Below are 21153 nucleotides of genomic sequence, written 5' to 3'. Positions count from 1 at the left end.
CTATCAGAATTACACCTGATTTCTCAATGGAAACCATGAAAGCCAGAAGAGCTTGGATAGATGTGCTACAGACACTTAGGGAACATGGATGCAAGCCTAGACTATTATACCCAGCAAAGCTTGCATTCACCATTGATGGAGAAAACAAGATATTCCAGGACAAAAACAGATTTAAACAATACGCAGCCACAAATCCAGCCTTGCAGAAAGTAATAGAAGGAAAATCACAAACCAAGGAGTCCAACAACGCCGACAATAACTCAGGCATCTAGCGACCCTTCACCAGCACAACTAGAAGAAGGGAAACACACAAACTCTACTACTAAAATGACTGAAGTTAACAACCACTGGTCATTAATATCACTTAATATCAATGGACTCAATTCACCTATAAAAAGGCACAGGCTAAGAGACTGGATACGAAAACAGAATCCAACATTTTGCTGTTTACAAGAAACACACCTCAACCACAAAGACAGGCACCTACTCAGAGTAAAGGGTTGGGAAAAGGTTTATCAAGCAAATGGCCCTAAGAAACAAGCGGGTGTGGCCATACTAATTTCCAACAAAGTTGACTTCAAACTAAAATCAATCAGAAGAGATGGAAAGGGACACTTTATACTCATAACAGGAAAAATCCTCAGAATGAAGTCTCAATCCTGAATATCTATGCCCCTAATATAAAAGCACTCACTTATGTAAAGAAACACTTCTAGAACTCAAGGCAGCCATCAAAACCACACACACTAATAGTTGGAGACTTCAACACTCCTCTCTCACCAATGGACAGGTCAATCAGACAGAAACCTAACAGAGAATTGAAAGACTTAATGGAGGTAATGAACCAAATGGACTTAACAGACATCTATAGAACATTCCACCCCAAATAGGAAAGAATATACCTTCTTCTCTGCGGCTCATGGAACCTTTTCGAAAATTGACCATATACTTGGCAACAAAGCAAACTTCCACAGTTACAAAAAAATATTAGTAACCACCTGTGTCTTATCGGATCACCATGGATTAAAATTAGAATTCAACAACAATGCTACCCCCAGAAGGCCCACAAACTCATGGAAACTGAACAGTCAACTACTGACCCACACCTGGGTCAAGGAAGAAATAAAGAAAGAAATTAAAGTCTTTCTTGAATTTAATGAAACAAAGACACAACATACTCAAACCTATGGGACACAATGAAAGCAGTGCTAAGAGGAAAGTTCATAGCACTAAGTGCCCACTTAAAGAAAACGGAGAAAGCACTCATTGGTGACTTAACAGCACACCTGAAAGCTCTGGAAAAAAAAGAAGCAGACTCACCTAGGAGAAGTAGAAGACTGGAAATAATCAAACTGAGGGCAGAAATCAACAAAATAGAAACACAGAAAACAATCCAAAGAATCAATGAAACAAGAAGCTGGTTCTTGGAGAAAATCAACAAGATTGACAAACCCTTAGCCAAACTAATCAAACGGCAGAGGGAGAACACGCAAATTAACAAGATCAGAAATGAAAAGGGGGACATAACCACAGACACAGAGGAAATTCAGAAAATCATTAGATCTTACTACAAAAGCCTGTATGCCACAAAATTGGAAAATGTAAAAGAAATGGACAGTTTTTTAGATAAATACCATATACCAAAGTTAAACCAGGACCAGGTAAATGCTCTAAATCGTCCTGTTAGTCGCGAAGAATTAGAAACTGTTATCAGAAACCTCCCTACCAAAAAGAGCCCAGGACCATATGGTTTCAATGCGGAATTCTACCAGAACTTCCAAGAAGACCTAATACCTATACTCCTTAAGGTATTTCATAATATAGAAACACAAGAGTCACTGCCAAATTCCTTCTATGAAGCTACAGTTACCCTGATACCTAAACCACACAAAGACTCAACCAAGAAAGAGAATTACAGGCCAATCTCACTCATGAACATGGACGCAAAAATTCTCAATAAAATACTGGCAAACCGAATCCAAGAACACATTAGAAAAATTATCCATTACGATCAAGTAGGCTTCATCCCAGAGATGCAGGGCTGGTTCAACATACGAAAATCTATTAATGTAATCCATCATATAAACAAACTGAAGGAAAAAAACCATATGGTCATCTCATTAGATGCTGAAAAAGCATTTGACAAAATTCAGCACCCTTTTATGATAAAGGTCTTGGAGAGATTAGGGATACAAGGGTCATTCCTAAATATAATAAAAGCTATTTACAGCAAGCCGACAGCTAACATCAAATTAAAGGGAGAGAAACTCAAGGCTATCCCACTAAATTCAGGAACACGACAAGGCTGTCCACTCTCTCCTTATCTCTTCAATATAGTGCTTGAAGTTCTAGCAATAGCAATAAGACAACATAAGGGAATCAAGGGGATTCAATTTGGAAAGGAAGAAGTTAAACTTTCATTATTTGCAGATGATATGATAGTATACATAAGCGACCCCAAAAACTCCACCAAAGAACTCCTACAGCTGATAAACTCCTTCAGTAACGTGGCAGGATACAAGATCAACTCCAAAAAATCAGTCGCCCTCCTATACACAAAGGATAAGGAAGCAGAGAGGGAAATCAGAGAAGTATCACCTTTCACAATAGCCACAAATAGCATAAGATATCTGGGAGTATCGCTAACCAAGGAAGTGAAGGATTTATTTGACAAGAACTTTAAGTCTTTGAAGAAAGAAATTGAAGAGGATACCAGAAAATGGAAGGATCTCCCCTGCTCGTGGATTGGGAGGATCAACATAGTAAAAATGGCAATTCTACCAAAAGCAATCTATAGATTCAATGCAATCCCAATCAAGGTCCCATTAAAATTCTTCACAGAGATTGAGAGGACAATAATCAACTTTATATGGAAAAACAAGAAACCCAGGATAGCCAAAAAAAATCTTATACAATAAAGGTACTTCTGGAGGCATTACCATCCCTGACTTCAAACTCTACTACAGAGCTACAGTATTGAAAACGGCTTGGTATTGGCATAAGAACAGAGAAGTTGACCAATGGAATTGTATAGAAGACCCGGATCTTAAACCACAAACCTATGAACACCTGATTTTTGATAAAGGAGCCAAAAGTACACAATGGAAAAAAGAGGGCATCTTCAACAAATGGTGCTGGCATAACTGGATGTCAACCTGTAGAAGAATGAAAGTAGATCCATATCTATCACCATGCACAAAACTCAAGTCCAAATGGATTAAAGACCTCAATATTAATTTGAACACATTGAGATTGATAGAGGAGAAAGTGGGAAGTACTCTACAACAAATGGGCACAGGGAACCGTTTCCTATGCATAACCCCAGCTGCACAGACTTTAAGGGCAACATTGAATAAATGGGACCTCCTGAAGTTGAGCAGCTTCTGTAAAGCAAAGGACATTGTCACTAAGACACAAAGGCAGCCTACTGACTGGGAAAAGATCTTCACCAACCCTGCAACTGACAAAGGTCTGATCTCTAAAATATATAAGGAACTCAAGAGACTAGACGGTAAAATGCCAATTAACCCAATTAAAAAATGGGGCGATGAACTGAACAGAGAATTCTCAACAGAAGAAGTTCGAATGGCCAAAAGACACTTAAGGTCATGCTCAACCTCCCTAGCTATCAGGGAAATGCAAATCAAAACAACTTTGAGATATCATCTTACACCTGTCAGATTGGCTAAAATCCAAAACACCAATAATAACCTTTGCTGGAGAGGTTGTGGGGTAAGGGGCACACTCATCCATTGCTGGTGGGAATGCAAACTTGTGCAACCACTTTGGAAAGCAGTGTGGCGGTTTCTCAGGAAATTCGGGATCAACCTACCCCAGGACCCAGCAATTCCACTATTGGGAATCTACCCAAGAGATGCCCAATCATACAACAAAAGCATATGCTCATCTATGTTCATAGCAGCATTATTTGTAATAGCCAGATCCTGGAGACAGCCTAGATGCCCTTCAGTGGAAGAATGGATGAAGAAACTGTGGAATATATACATGCTAGAATACTACTCAGCGGTAAAAAATGACATCTTGAATTTTGCAGGCAAATGGATGGAAATAGAAAACACTATTCTGAGTGAGGTAACCCAGACCCATAAAGATGAACATGGGATGTACTCACTCATATTCGGTTTCTAGCCATGATTAAAGGACATCGAGCCTATAAGTTTGGGATCCTTGAGAAGATAATAAGAAGGTGAACTCCCAAAAAAGATATAGTAATCCTCCTGGATATTGGAAGTAGACACGATCGCCAGGCAAAATTGGGAACTTGAGGGTTGGGCAAGACTGGGCCAAGGGAAGATGGGGAGAGAAAAGTGTGAAGGGGAGAGCGGGGGGAGCTCGGAGGAATGGGGTGCTTGGGATATAGGAAGGGTGGATATGAGAGCAGGGAAGCATATATCTGAATTTAAGGAGCTACCTGAGGGTTGTCAAGAGACTTGACCCTAGAGGGGTTCCCAGGTTTCCAGGGAGACGCCCCCAGTTAGTTCCTTGGGCAGCTGAGGAGAGGGAGCCTGAAAAGGCCAGTTCCTATAGCCATACTGATGAATTTCTTGCATATCACCATAGAACCTCCACCTGACGATAGATGAAGAAATGACAGAGCCCCACCTTGGAGCACCGGACTGAGCTCCCAAGGTCCTGATGAGGAGCAGAAGGAGAGAGAACATGAGAAAGAAAGTCAGGACCGTGAGGGAACCTCCAGCTGGCGACAGATGGGGAAGGTGACTGAGCCCCACATTGGAGCACTGGACTGAGCTCCCAAGGTCCCGATGAGGAGCAGAAGGAGCGGGAACATGAGGGAGAAAGTCAGGAACGAGAGGGGTGCGTTCACTCATGGAGACGGTGGGACAGAACTAATGGGAGATCACCAACTCCAGTTGGAATGGGACTGATGGATCATGCGACCAAACCCGTCTCTCTGAGTGTGGCCAACAGCGGGGGCTGACTGAGAAGCAAAGGACAATGGCTCTGGGCTCTGATTGTTCTTCATGGACGGGCTCTGTGGGAGCCTTCTCAGCTTGGTCGATCACCTTCCTGGACCTGGGGGGAGTTGGGAGGACCTTGGTCTTAGCATAGAGTGGGGAACCCTGATGGCTCCTTGGCCTTGAGAGGGAGGGAGGGGAGGTATGGGTGGAGGGGAGGGGAGGGAAGGGGGAGAAGGAGGGGAGAGAAAGGGGAGAAGGAGGGGAGGGAGGGGGGAGGAGGAGGGAAGGAGATGGAATTTTTTAAATATAAAAAAAAATAAACCATGAGAAAAAAAAAAAAAAATACCCCGACCGAGACAGCTTATAAAAGAATGAATTTATTTGCGCTTACCAATTCAGAGGGTTAGAATACATATGGCGGATCAATGCCTAGTGGTAAGAACAGCTGAAAGCTCACATATTGACTAAAAATATGAGACAAAGAGAGAACACACTAGGAATGGCATAAGTTTTTAGAAACCTGAAGGTCAATCCCCAGTAACATACCTTCTTCAACAAGGTCATACCTCCTAATCCTTCTCAAACAATTTCACCAAGTGGGGACCAAGTATTCAAAGACATGAGCCTATAAGGACCATACTTACACTGTAAGTGGGGCTTAATAGATCATCCTAGTAGGATCATGGCAGAAACGGTGCTATGTGGACTATGAAGGCCCAGCTCAAGAGGCTTTAGAGAAGAAAAACATGAACCAGGCTAGAAACCATTCTTGTGATATTTTGGTAAAGAATGGAACAGATTTTTGCTCTTGTCCTAAGAATTTGTTTGAGGCTAAATTAAAATGCAATGGACTAATTTCTTTGGCAGAGGAGATTTCAATGCAGCATATTGACTCTGCTGCTTGGTTATTAGTTATCACTCTTAGGCAAGTCTACAATGAAAGAGAGCAACTGGGGCAAAAAGATAGCTTGAAATTTAATGTTGGAGCCAAGGCTTTTGCAGAAAGAGATGAGCAAGGCCTGATCTGCATTGGGATAAAGGAAGGGTTGCCCCTCATTATAAGACCTCATCAAACTAAGATTCCATTATGAAAATAAAAGGCCTATGGAATTTTCTGCTCCTAAAAAATCAACACCAAATCAAAGTTTCTACAAAAGTGACTCAAGGATGTTGGTTTCACCCCAAGTTGGTAGTCAAGCTTTGCAGTGTTGTCCACATGGTTCTGGTTTAAGAATTATGAATAAAAGGTTGAGGAATCTTCCTCCATGGTTAAGGAGAGTTGCTGAGGCCAAGAGTGGGGCAGGAGAGTCTCTACAAGGAGGACCTGAGAAGACTTGTAATGATGTAAAAGTGAAACTCAGATTTTGTTAGAAACTCCAAGATGTTAGAAGTTCCAGAGCCATGGGATATCTTCAAAGAAGAGCTGCATGCATGGAATGAAACTACTGAGAGAGAGAGAGAGGTGAGGGGGGGGGGAAGAGAAAGTGTGCAGTTGGATGGAAGTGGAGGTTATGAGAACTAGGAGGAAATAAGGGAGGAAAAACCATAATCAGAATATCCTGAACATGAAAAACAAATTTCAGTGAAAGAAAAGTTTCTGCCTACCTGACAGTCACAGAATTAATATCTGGAATTATTTTAAAAATACAAAAATCTAAACAATAACAAATTAAAGAATTCAGTCAATAAATTGACTAATGATATATACAGATAAGTTTTTGAAAGATGAAATACAATAACCATTAGCAATAAAAACTACATTGAGATTTCATCTTACTATAGCAAGAATGTTCACCACTAAAAACACAAATAACAACAAATCATGAGAAGGATATGGGCAAAAAGAAACACCTACACACTACTCTGGTAAAAATGTAGACTATTCTAGTTGCTAGGAAATCAGTATGGGGGTCTCTGAAAAAAACTAATATGAGATCTACCATATGGCCCAAATCTACCGTTCCTAGGTATTTACCCAAAGGACTCCTTATCAAAATATCACAGAGCTACTTACACATAAATATTTATTGCAGAATTATTCATAATAGCTAATTTATGGAACCAATCTAGGTGTCACAGGAATTGATAAAGAAAATGTAGATATAATGATGGAATTTTTCAGTTATACAAAACAATAAATTATGCTGGAAATTTTATGCATCTGAAGCCAATTATATTAAACAAATTAAGATCATCTCAGAAAGAGAAATATTATGTTTTATCTTATTTGTAGTTTCTAGATTTTTATACAGATATAAAAAATTATGAAAGTAGAAGCAAAACTACATAGGGAATACAGAAGAAAGCTAATGGGAGGGGAAAGAAAAGAAGGTGGAAGAATAGGAGAAGGAACATACTCAACATACAATATATGCTTATATGACCAATATACTACTATGTAATATGCAACATATCATGCAAAGTGAAATACACAATGAAAGGAATTTAAGAATTAACTTTAAAGGGAGAAAAATAGTCACAAAAAAACAATTTTTCTCAAATAAAATGTTCTTGAATTGGTCATATGAATAAAAGTCAGGCTTACCCTTGACATATTGAACTAGACGTTCATTGAACGTTCACTTTATAAGTCTCTATGCCTAGCTCTTTAGACAAGCGTAAAATTCTGTTCTGGGTTGGTCCCACATAGGCTCCACCAACATCTACCCATTTAACATGCTCATTCTGCAGAAAGAGGAAAAGTGATGTGTACTTAAACTTTGTAATCAAGAAACCTTTTTGTCATGAAAGATCTTATTTGCTAACTTAATTGTGATTTGCATGTCCTTTATAATGTACACCTGAAACTCAAAAACTTTTCTCTTTTCAAAAACTGGGGAACACTGTCTGACATGTCCATTTGTAGAGCTATTGGTGAGGCTGATTCAGCAATACAACTCATAAAAAAAACCCTAGTACATCTTGCTGATCTAGATCCTTTGCAATCACTAAGCTTATTACATGTACTTCTTTCTAGGGTTATTGCTATAGGAGTCACCCAGGGATTTAATAATCCTAATTGCCTGATTTCTGCTAGATGAAATCTTAAATCAGCCCACATTCGTGGACTTCTGCTGATACTCTAAAACATTCCTAGAGGAAAAATGGATCATGGCAAAAGTATATTTAAAAGTATAAAATATTCATATACTATTTATTATTTACAAATATGTACTCTCTTATCCACTAAAACTATTTTATTTTTCCTTCTTAATGCAGCTCTCTACTTTTCCAGCTTTTTATTAATGCATTTGATTTAATCAACGAATTGAATGTTGGCAACAACACAACTCCTTTGTGCATTTTTAATAAGTTCTTTCAGGTATACTGTCTTCTATTGTTTCCATCAGTTATTATGCACACATATTGCCTTTTATCATTACTTGACTGATTATTTTTTGTTGTTTAGTAATCACTGTACTTGAAAACCTTACAGAAATAAGTAAACTTCTGAGAGTTATTTTTCTCAGAAAAGATTTATAAGAAACTAATAATACTAGATAACTGTTTCTTTTCAATATCTGAGATTTGAAGCTAGGAGGAAATGCACATGTAGCCAGCCTAGTCTTCTTGCAGTTCACCCTTAATTCTAAGATGCAGGCCAACCTGAAGAGAGGGGTTGAAAACCCCTCCTCATACACATATTTCCCTGGGATGGAAGAAAATGAACAAGGGAGAAAGTCAATTAGGCAGTCCTTTTCAGGGCACTGGAAAGACATTGGCTTTTATATAAGTGAGGTGAGCCTAGGAAGGTTTAGTAGTGCTAAGGTCTAACTTAGATTTGAAGAGAACTCACTTTCACTGCTGTGATAAAATAGGTAATATAAACAAGAGTAAAAACAGTGAAATCAGAAAACTAAAGCAGTAATGTGGCCTAGAGGTTATAGTGGCTCCACCCATAATGTAGCAATGACAATCATAGGAAACAATGAATTCCAGATATATTTTGAAGACAAAAGCAAAATAATTCCACACATAATGACGTTGGTCTGGAAGTGCTAAACAAGAACACCAAGTACTGATAAGTTGCTGTGTAGGAATGAGTCTTTCTTTTGCAGTTGTTGGCAAGGGAACCTAGGACATTTAACAAGGTAGAAAATTGTTCTACTAGTGAGTAATTCATCAGCAGCTCTCCAAAGTGAATGCTTTATGTTCCTCAACAAGAATGTACTCTAGGCATTGGGTTATACCTCAGTGACTCAGTTATTGCCCAGTTATGTTCGGGGGTTTCATGTCCAGTACACATACACACACACACACACACACACACCACACACACCAGTTTTGGATGGTAAATTTTAAGATGTCTGTTCAACATATATATCTACTAATTTCAACTTCCCTGAGAGGCTCAATACAGTGAATTTTAGTTAACATTTTACTTATTTCAATAATACAGAGGAGTCACTCAAGGTTTCCATTCTGCTTTAGCAGTACTAGTGAAGGGTTATTTCGATTTCTTTAATCTGGATATCATAATCTTCATGTTTTCTTTCACTAACTGTCAATATTGTCTCCTGAAGCTTCTTTAGTCTCCAACATCTTAAGAATAAATCAGTGCACCAATAAATTTCTATTGCTTTAACACAGACAACAAGGAGACTCTTGAGAATTTCCAAATACTTCTTTAGAATATTGACACTCTCTTTAAAGCATATAATCCTAAATGAAGCAGGAAAAAGAGTGAGGCATTCCACAAAAGGTTTCCTTAAAAATCAGAAATACTCAGATGAGGTACCTTGGGTTCTGCGGGAAGACTCTAAGAAGTGTAATGTGGTTGTTCTGTCATGCTGTGCTATTCTTTCTTATTTAGAATATGTTACTACAGCCTAAGAGGCCACAAACATGGAATGTGTTGACCTTATGGTGGCCTTGCAGGCATTCCAACTTTATTAATTTGATTCTGTAGAATTATAGATGGTTTAATAATGAAAAATTGTTAAGTTCTGAACTTGTAGAAAAAAATCCATCAGAAAAAGTCAGGTGAGGAATATCACATTTGGAATTTTGGTTTTTTAAGCTCCAAATAGTATATATGACTTCTTCTTCTTCAATTATCCTGATTGATTGTTGTTTAATGTTTTCTATTAATATCATTCTGACCCTTCATATACCTTCTTTATCTCTCTCTAGGCATTTGAAATATAAATTGCTAAGTGTTCATTTCTAAATATTTCTAAGATTTATTTCTCATATACCAAAGAGTACAGTGCTGAATAGATGCTAATAATTCCTGTCTGCTGCTGACATATATAAATAGAGGCAAAATGTCCAAGTAGCTCAAGCTAATAACATAGATTGGGATAGAGCATGTTGGAATTTCATTTCCTTTACATGACTTGCTCTTAACTGAAAATCTGCAGCATGACTGGTGTTCCTTTTTAATAAGCAAAAGGTTTTAAATTATAGAAAAGTAGGACTAAGGGATAACTTAATGCATATCTCTAAAATGAAAGACTATTTTTCAAAAATGATAGAATCACATCTACTAAGTGAATATAAGCAAAATATTCAACTTGTCTTTTTCACTACCATACAATACCTTCAATTTCAATGTAAGATGGGGCTGTTGTAGGGTATACACCTATGATTCTAACCATTCCAAAGGCTTGGGGCAGTAGGATCTCACGTTGAAAGTCCAGTCTGATTACGCAGAAAGAACCAATCTCAAAAATTTAAAATGAAGAGCCAGAATACAGTGGTTCATGCTTTTAATCCCAGAACTTGGGAGATAGAGGCAGGTAGGTCTCTGCTCCTTCATGCCAGCTTGGTCTACATATGAGTTCCAGGACAGCCAGAGCTACACAGTAAGACCCTGTCTCAAAAACAAACAGAAAATTTAAATAAACGTATACAGGAGTTTCTTGAAAGACATATATCTTATCACTCAGCTGAGAAGACTTGCATGTGAAAATGCTATTAGGACTTATCAAAGTTAGACTTGGGTAGGTATAGTGAAGAGATTCTAGTCGGCATTCATTTTATTCATTTTAATGTCTACAAAAGTTTTGCCTACATGTATGTGTGTGCATGATTGGGTATGCCTCGTGCCCACGGAAGTCATAAGAGGACTTTAGACCTGGAACTGGATTATAAATGGCTGTTAACCATGACATATGAGCTTGAATCAACCTAGGTCCTCTGCAAGAGCAAACAAATGCTCTTAACCAAAACTCGAAGCAACTATAATCTAAGGAAAAACTCAGAATACTCCAAATTGGTCTTAACATAGAGTAGGGAACCCTGATGGCTCCTTGGCCTGGAGAGGGAGGGAGGGGACGGGTGGAGGGGAGGGGAAGGGAAGGGGGAGGATGAGGGGGGAGGAGATGGAAATTTTAAATATAAAAAATAAACCATGAAAAATAAATAAATTTAATGTCGATTTACATTAAAGTAAGGAATTGAGCATATTTTATACTGCAGAGAAGCAATATCTGCAACCTCTCTCCCTTGGAAGCTTTATTAAAATCAAATGGAAGCTGGGTGGTGGTGTCCCATGCCTTTAAATCCCAGCAACTGGGGAGGCGAGAGGCAGGTGGATCTCTGTAAGTTCGAGGCCAACCTGGTCTACAAGAGCTAGTTCCAGAACAAGCCCCAAAGCCTACAGAGAAAACCCTGTTTTAAAAAACTAAAAAAGAAAAAAAAATCAACATGGAGATGCAGAAGTCCTGAGTAATTTACTCACAAATTTCCAGATGATTCTGAGCAAATAGAACAGCCTCATGGGTCTAGTGAAGTAGATGCACATAATAGAAAGAATGTTGTGTGACATGGTATGACTGGAAGAGTTAGTGTACCTCCTAGTTGAGATGCCATTACTCAGCCCTTTGCAGTAGTCATTCCCAAATCCCCCTTTTTATATCGGTTTCCTTCTCCACTGCCTGGGAATGTTAAATATTTGTTTTCCCAGATTTAACCTACAGTGGAAGATAGCCACTCTGCCTAATGAGACAAATGTCTGCCGTGGAGTTTACTGGTAAAAGAAAAGTTCTGTTTGTCTCAGCCAAGGATGGTGCTGCTCCTTTCATTCTATTTTCTTTTTGTTTGTGTTTGTTTTTGTTTTTTGTTTTTTTAAACAAGACACCCATGTATGCACAGGCTGATCTCATTACCCTCTTGCCTAGGCCTCTCAAGTGGCTTACTGCTGTAAGTCACAAGGCCCAGGGATTCCTTGCTCCCTTAAGAGAAGACTTGCTTAGAGCCACAGTATTAACTTTGTTACCCAAAAATATAACAAGCCAACATGCAAAGAATGGTAGAAGAAAGGGTAGGAAAAAGATGAAACCTTAATGACAAAGCTAAACTCCTGTACTGTCCTGGAATATCTACTAGTAAGTGTCTGTGAAATAATTTAGTGTTTTCACTGCCTAAACCACTGTTACTACTATTGCATAGGCCATTCTGTTATTAGCCTAAGAGAAACATCTACCTAGGCACGTATTCTCTTCTTCTAGTTCTTTTTAAAAACAATTTTTTTACACTACTAGTACTCGGTCATTACCATTCTATTTGTGTATTCTACCAAAGGAGCTCATTAATGAATTTCTAACTACCATAAACAAGGAAATTTTTCTACCTTTATCCTACCTATATCATTTGGCACTATTGAGCGTTCCTTCCTCTTCCCTCCAATGACAGGCTAGCATAGCAGTGTCTCAGGCTGGCCCTCCTTCTTAGCTTCTATGGCTTTTCTCTAGCTCCTTCTCCCTCTGTCTCCTGTCTCATTACATGCCCTACAAACTTCCATCTTTCACCTTATTTCCTTATATCTTCTCCAAATGTACTTTTTCATGAGCACCCATAAATTCAGTTATTGTAAACACTAGTAATATTAAACAATGTTAGCTCACAATTTCCCAGAATACTATATGTAGTCAATATATAAAAGGCAGTGATATAACAAGAACTGTGCTTCTTTTACGTAGCCAGACTTAGCCGCTGAGCAAGAGGCCAAAGCAAAAAGTACACAAGATATGCTACATTTACTTCTGCATACTACAGCCATACACTTCTTTATACTTTATATTTGTTGAATAAACAATGAACTTACATTGTGTGTTGTGTGTGTGTGTGTGTGTTATTGGGGCTACAAAATTACTTTTAGTACAGCCAAACTACTATATTACTTCAGGTACTATATACTCAATTTGGACGTCTGTCTTTTTTTTTTTCTTTTTTTGGTTTTTTCGAGACAGGGTTTCTCTGCAAGCTTTTTTTTTTTTTTTTTTAGAGCCTGTCCTGGAACTAAGCTCTTGTAGACCAGGCTGGGCCCTCGAACTCACAGAGATACCGCCTCTGCCTCTGCCTCCCGAGTGCTGGGATTAAAGGTGTGCGCCACCACCGCCCCGCGCTAATTTGACTCTCTAATATGGAGATTATAACACTGTAATAAGTTATTTGTTTCACATTTGGTGTTTTACTAGAATGTGAGTGACTGAAGTCAGAGGCCATCACTGTCTAGTAAGTACTTGTTGAAACACAATGATCATAGTACTATATGTCTATAATCCCAGCACTTGGAAAACTGAGGTATGAGAATGACTTGACCGGCAAGCCAGAACTATATAACGGTTTAAGACCAGCCTTAGATACTGATAAAAATACTGTCTCAAAAATAAAGAAAAAAAGGACATTTACTGATGAAATAGTTTTAGACTTGGTGTGCAAATAGCGTTATTGTGTGATCTTATTCAGTGCTATGACTTCAAGTGGCCCTATTTATACTTTCAAGTGAACATGCTCTATAATTATTGAAATCACTTACCCTCACAGTATATGTTCTTCCTCCAACTCTATCACGAGCTTCCAAAACCAAGACATTAATTTTATATTCAGACAAGAGTTTGGCAGCAGCCAATCCTAAAGGCAAAATAAAAGAGAAGAAGCATTGACATCTAAATGCCAGACATTCCAGACTTGTCAGATCTATCCAGAAAATGAGTAAAGGACAGTATATTTAATCTGTTGATTTTGCTATTATTGTAAGAAACTTTGACCAAATGACTAGCTTATTCATCTTGTATTTAAGGTTAGCTATTGGAAAAAATAGTAATATTTTTGAGAGTGTATCTTGTTTTCTAGAGTAGTCAAATCACACTTACAGAATCTTTTGATCCCTCTTCCAGAAATTTGGACTGTATAAACAGATATAGGACTCAGTGATTCAGTGGAAGAACATTTGCCTACCATGCCCCATAACCAGAGTTCCATCTTTAGCACTAAAAATTTTATTTTATTTTTTTTTATTTTTTTAGCACTAAAAATTTTAATTAAATAAACAGAAGATGATGTTTTTCTGTAAAACTTTCATACCTGCAGCAGCACTCTAGACTTTTCCCAACTTAAATTTTACCACCAGTTCCTATTACTTATATCTATATAACATAGTTCCTAAATACTGTTTCCCTCCGTAGATTCTAAGATTCTTAGAGTTAGGAGTTGTACTTAATTTCATTCATTAGCTCAAAGCTAATGACAGACAGGTTCTCATCTATATATAAAAGCTTTAATAAAAGATATATTTCAAACCCAGTATTGTAGCAGTGGAAAAGTTAAGACAGTGTTATAAATTACTATTTTATCAAAGACACATGATATCAGTATGTATGATCACTTATGATAATCGTAATCTAATCACCTAGCTCAGCAAGGGTTTCCCAGCTTTCTCCCCTATAAAATTACACAATCACTCTCCTTTTTATACTGTACTCTTTGGAAGGACTGCTATGCACACTCTGCATTTGAACAAATTGAAGTTATGGTCTACCACTTTGAGGGTACTGTATTTATATAAATTGTTGAGAATTCTTCAACAATATAAATTGTTTCTTTTTCTTGTTTATTTTTTCAGTCATTATTATGGACTCACTCATATTTATTTGGACTCCAGCATATAATCTAATACCGTATTATTTATTGCTTAAATTATTCAAATTATTCACTGGGAATTCTTTGGTTCTTGTGTGTCTTTTGCATACCTCTATTAGTTGTGTTTGTATATGTGTATGAACTTCCTTACTTTATGGTGCTACAGGATGCCCCAGGCTCACAGTATCTTCCCTGCCTGTCCAAACCTTACAATCACCCATTTCTGTAGTGAGCCTTGAGCTCTCTTGGGGAAGGAATAAAATTAGAAATCAAAATGTGGTGTTTTTATGATTAATGGAGTGCCATTGCTTGCATGAACTCTTAGTTCTCAGCATAAGGCTATACATATTTATATATACATATTTTTCAGGCTGCATACATTATATTTCAAATACTACCATAGTACCTGTTTATCTTTGAGTCATCTGTTAAAATTAAATAAATCATATTGTAGAGGTAAATAATGGAGAAAGGCTAATTAGAATGTTAGGAAAAAATGAGTAATAGTAGAGGTGACGGTAGTAAAATAATATCGAGATATGTATATATATACATATATACATAAAAGTGGCTGAAGAAGAGTGCTATTTAGAGTGATTATAAACCAATTATTTTGATAAATTTTAATGGTACATGTTCCAAAGACAGGAATACCTGAAAAATAGTTTTTTATTTGCATTTATTAGTAATAGCATTGATGCTATCACTAGCACTACTATCCTGGATTTGTCAGGGATGTAATGTGCTATAAGACATGGGAGTAAATCAGCTTGTTATCATTGAGAAGCACAATTTTTGGTGTGTGAATAAAGAATGATGAGAATAAGAAAATTTCCCTGTGGAAATTATTAATCTGAATAATTGGTCTTGGAATTTAAACAGGATCCTATTTAAGAAAATCAACTAGTGTTAGCCATTCCTATCCATGGATCCTCAAATATAGTCAACTATATACTGAGTGGTTTTCTTTTTTTAGAGATTGTGTCTGTCTAGCTTACCTAGCATGGTGGTGCACACCTATAATACCAGCAAGTGGATGTAAAGGCAAGAGGATCAGGACTTCAAGAGCATCTATTCACAACTGTATTATGAGTTTGAGGCCAGCCCGGGTTATGACTGTTAGGCCAAACATTTTTCCATGATGCAGAATAAATTAATGTTAATGTTTCAGTTTTCATGTTGTTTGTGAAGACAATGACGAATAAAGAATTTTCATGACAAACAAAAGGTTAGAAAACACAGAAGAGTTCTTTTCTTAATGCTAGCAGGTAAAACATAGATAATCTTTGCAGTCTAGAAAGATGTTTTCTTTCCTTAATAAAACAGGGTCTTGTTGGGCGGTGGTGGCACACGCCTTTAATCCCATCACTCGGAAGGCAGAGGCAGGTGGACCTCTGTGAGGTCGAGGCCAGCCTGGGCTACAAGAGCTAGTTCCAGGACAGGCTCCAAAGTTACAGAGAAACCCTGTCTCGGAAAAAAAAAAAAAAAAAGACAGGGTCTTGCTATGCAGTTCAGGCTGGCATTGAACTTCCAGCAATCCTCCTGCCTCAACCTCCTGAGTGTTGTGATTACAAGTATGCAGCAGCATGCTCAGCTTCAGTGAAGCTTTCCTAATGTAAAAACTATAGTTGTCAATTTGGAGGAAAAACAAAAGAGGATACCTACTACAAATACAAGTGTCTGAGATTATACTCCTTAACCTTGTATTCTACCCTCTCCCCATTTGCTACAAAACTCAGTGATCACTTGTAGAAAAAACAGATCTCAACTGAGCATGGTGGAACATGCCTGTAATTCCTTCATGCAGAAGGCTCATGCAGGAAGATTGCAATTTTGGGGCCCATCTGGCTGTGTAGCAAGACTAAGTATGTCAAAGAAAGAATTAAGTAATGGGAAGAAGGGAAAAAAAGAGAAGGGGAAAGGGAAGGATTAAAATTAATATTTAAAATAAGTAGTCAGGAGAAAAATGAATTATGAAGAAATAGCAAGAATCCTATTTTCAAAGTATGCTGTGGAATGTCTAAAGGCTCTATGTGTGTGCTATACTAGCAATGAGGCTAGTGTGCTCATAGCAAGGAGTGAGGAACAAATCAAACAGAAACAAGATATGAGTCCCAGGCAAGTCTTAAACATGAGATTCTTTTTTCTTCAGCCTTCAGAGTGCTGGGATTATAAACCCATGCAACTATGCCAGCTCAATGAAAACTTGTTGCTTCCCTAGAGCAGAGCCCCTGCTATGCTACAGGTGTCTAAATGCTTGCTGCAGTCAGTGGGAAAACAAAACCACATTCATATGGCTGAGGGCAACAGAGTTATCTTGTTTGTTTGTTTTACTGTTTGTTTGGTTGGTTGGTTTGGTTTGGTTTGGTTTAGGGTTTTTTGTTTTTCCTCATCTCAGATAAAGCCTTCCTATGTACCCTTAACTAATTTGCCAGCTTCTGTCTTTGCTGGGATTAAAGATGTGCACCACTATACCCTGCAACAGGGTAGGTTTTACTGGTACTTAGAGTTGAACATGTTATACATGCTAGCTATGTCTTATACATGTTAGCTAGGCCAGCAAAGGATCACTGAGTTGTCTCTGGCCCTTATATCACCTTTATCTCAAGAAAGTTTAATGAGGATAGTTATCAGGTTAGTGTGTGTGTGTGTGTGTGTGTGTGTGTGTGTGTGTGTGTGTATGCCCAATGGTGTCAGAATATTCTAAGTATTAATAGCCATTTTTTTCTGATTTTTAAGCACATATTGCTGACAGACAAGAACAAAGTATCTCAGTATGCACACAAGCTTGTTACTGATACATACAAACATTCCTGTTTGTCTGTCTACCTATCTGTCTATCTGGATTTTGTGCTGACTGGCAGATAAATAATTCTGTGTTTTAAAAGGGCCAAATTTTACAATCCTTTCAATTTCAGTAAGCTAAAAACATAGTACAGTCTTAAGTGATAAATAGAATTAATCTAACAGTTAACTTCAATTTGCCCTTAATTCAACAGACTGATTGTCTAGACAATCTCAACTTATTTGATTATTGCTCACCATTTATCTCCACTTTAGATAAATAAATCTCACCTAAGTTGGGAAATGTAATTACTTCTTAATTTGTTATTTGTCTAAGTCTTTCGTTGAAATTTAAAGTACACTAAAAATGTTCCACAAAGATATTCTCAAATTCTGAACAAAGAGAAAGTCTAAATTTAAAGCCATAGGTTTTATGAACACTAATCTTCAGATAAGACACTCCAAGGAAGAACATTAATTTTCATAAAAGTTGAGATACTTATACTTCTCCTTTTGGGATAAATTTCCAGAGAACACTGTTTATATTCAAAACCCTGAGCAGTCCTGCAGCAAAATAATAATAACAATAAAATACTCATTAAATTCAGCATTTCTCCACACTCTGTTATTCTTTTTTAAAAGACTGTGCATCAAAATACAGTTTGGAAAAGTTGGTTTAATCACTTTCAAAATTGTTCAAATAGTTACAGTAATAAACTCCCATAAGCAGGGCCCTAGTTAAATAACATCATAACATCTATAACATAAGTTAAGTATGGGAACAAAGCTTTGATATAGTTGTGGCTTATCCTTTAACACCTCGCAAAATTATTCTATAATTAAAAGTGGTATTTCCAACTTTTCATATTGATCATCACCCCAGAATGTACACAGTTAATTTCTTACTATTTTGTAATGTGGTCCCTGACTAACAGAATTCCTATATAACTGCACATGTGGATTCAGGGACAATAAAAAAGTATAATCAAACACAGTTTATATTAAAGTTTCTAGGCAACATTCTCAAAGCCAGAAAACAGAGAACAAATCCTTACAAATTTTACTGAAGGCACATAGTGAACACTTTATTGACAAATACTGAATGAATGAATGGATAAATAAATGGATGATCGAACGAACAAATGAATGAATGTGAGCATACAATAAAAGGGTTTTAATGTAAGCCACAGCTCACAGTTAACTCATTTAATTTGGAAACGATCTATTCAAATGTCATTTTCGTTATCGTTCATAACTTATCTAAAGTACAGAACACTTTTGTCAAGTATTACTTCCTCCATAAAATAATTCCCCTGCAATTTCCTGCAGGCAGAATTAGTTGCTCCTGACACTGTGAACCAATCTTAAGCATATGCAGAATATCCTTCATCTTGTAATACTTTGGACCCTAAGTCGTTTAGATTTCGGATTATTTGTTTAGGCTTTCTTTATTCGTGTGTGTGTGTGGGGGGGGGGTCTTGTCCCCAATTCTCTCGATAGATAGATAGATAGAGAGAGAGATAGGAAGATAGAAAGAAAGATAGATATAGAGTATTGTATAGAGGTTGAGGCAGGAGGATTCCTGCAATTCAATGCCAGCCTGAGCTGCATAGCAAGAGCCTGTCTTAAGGAAAGAAAATGTCTTTCAAAGAGTGTCTGTGCTTTACCTGCTAGCATTAAAAAAGATCTCCTCTATGTTTTCTGATTGTCGTGAAAAAATATATATGTATATATATGCAGAGAGGGGGGAGGATTGGGGGAGAGACCCAAATCTAAATACTGCATTCACTTATTTTAAACATACACCTTATATGCATAGGCTTAAAGTAGCTTTATGCAATACTTCTCATGTGTTTTCTCACTGTAACCTGCCACATGATGTAAGATGCAGAATTTTCCACATGTGGCATCATGTGAGCACTCAAAAACTTTCAGATATTTTATCTTCGAGTTAGGGATATTCAGCAAGTACCAGCAGCACTTCAGATTCATAGATATAAATCCTGCTACATAGAGTGGTCTTATGTCTTACATTAGTTACTGTATAGAGAAATGAGCTAACAGATAAACTAGAGAGCACCCTCTGATCAAACTTGTTTTCTTCTTCATGTAGAAGTCAAAATTTTATCTAATGCTTTCAAAGTGCCATTGATCTCTTATAATCATAATAAATACAAAATAAAGAATAAATGCATATTTAGTATCAATGGCTTCACTCTCAAAATGTCAAGATCTTTAAATATTAGTCTTTCAAACCTGACTAAAAGTAATTTTATTGGCTAGGGATATGGCTCAGTTGGTAGAGTGCTTATATATGATGCATAAAGCCAAGATCAAGTTTGATCCCCAGAATCATAAAAACTGGCTTGGAACCTATAATCCCAGCACTTCAAATGTGGATACAGGGAAATCAGAAGTTCAAAGTCATCTTCAGCTACATAATGATTTTGAAGCCAGTTTGAATACATGAGACACTGTCTCAGTAAAAGAGAAATAAAGAAATGAACAGAACAAAAGAAAATTTGCATTCATTAGTTTTAGTATGAATGTTAGAACTATTCCATCATAGTCTATTTACTACTAAATTTCTTATGTTAGTAAACTTATCTTTTGTTTGTTTGTTCACTTATTTGTTTGAGACAAATTTTCATATAACTCAGGCTGGTTTTGAACTTGGTATGTAGCCAAAGATCTTTATTACTGATCCTCCTCCCTGCCTCTATCTAAATGCTGAGAGTAAGAGCATGCATCTCAATAGCCAATTGAATTTTCCTACAATTCTTATATTTTACCACTTCTGTGAGATCTCAGAATCAGTTCAAATTACACTGCAGGCACTAGGACATGAAAAGGTTTTCAAGAACATACAATGTTAACCCAGGATAAAGGGGAAAAGACTATTTATAAAAAATATGACCATCTTTAAATGAAAAATTCAAATAGCTTTTAACAGATTTTCAAAGGGATATTTGTATGGTGATTCTTTTCTTCTCCTTCCACCCTCCCTCCCTCCCCACTTTCTCTCCTTCCCTCTAACCATGTGTGTGGGGTAGGGGGTCTGTGGTGCATTCAACCCATGTAATCACCTGTGGAAACCAGAACTTGATTTATCTTCCTCTACCATTTCACCAACCTATTTTTTGAAGCAGTGTCTGTCACTGAACCTGGAGCTTGCCTTTTAGTTAGAGTATCTGACAAGTATGTCCCCAGAATATGTTTTCACAGCTCCAGTCCAAATCAGCTCACCCCACTGCCAGTGCTCAACTTATAGAAATGCACCACCATACTGAATTTTTCTGTGGTTTTCTAGGTTCTAAACTCAGGTCCTCATGATTGTAGAGAAAACATTTTACCCACTGCGTCATTTCCCTAGCATCTTCTTTTGGTTTATGAACCAGTCTCACTAAGTAGCTCAGGCTTGTTGAAGGAGGGCTGCTTGTTTGTTTGCCGGCAGCTCAGACCCACAATAACCACACAGAAACTGTAGTCATTAAATCATTGCTTGGCCCATTAGCTCTAGCTTCTTATTGGCTAATTCTTATATCTTAATTTAACCCATTTT

The 21153-nt window shown here is 37.3% G+C and overlaps 1 protein-coding gene across 1 annotated transcript in view; it reads right to left on the bottom strand.

The window, feature by feature from the left end:
• Maoa (monoamine oxidase A) overlaps positions 1-21153 on the bottom strand; it is a 75373-nt gene that overhangs the window by 44780 nt on the left and 9440 nt on the right. Inside the window, 3 exon segments of the mRNA XM_038316168.1 lie at positions 7493-7513; positions 7515-7625; positions 13705-13799. Of these exon segments, the coding sequence (XP_038172096.1) occupies positions 7493-7513; positions 7515-7625; positions 13705-13799 (227 nt within the window).

This window comes from Arvicola amphibius, chromosome X (genome assembly GCF_903992535.2).
Source record: "Arvicola amphibius chromosome X, mArvAmp1.2, whole genome shotgun sequence".
NCBI lineage: Eukaryota > Metazoa > Chordata > Mammalia > Rodentia > Cricetidae > Arvicola > Arvicola amphibius.
Note: the sequence above shows the minus strand (reverse complement) of the source record. Positions and strands in the feature narration are given on the sequence as shown.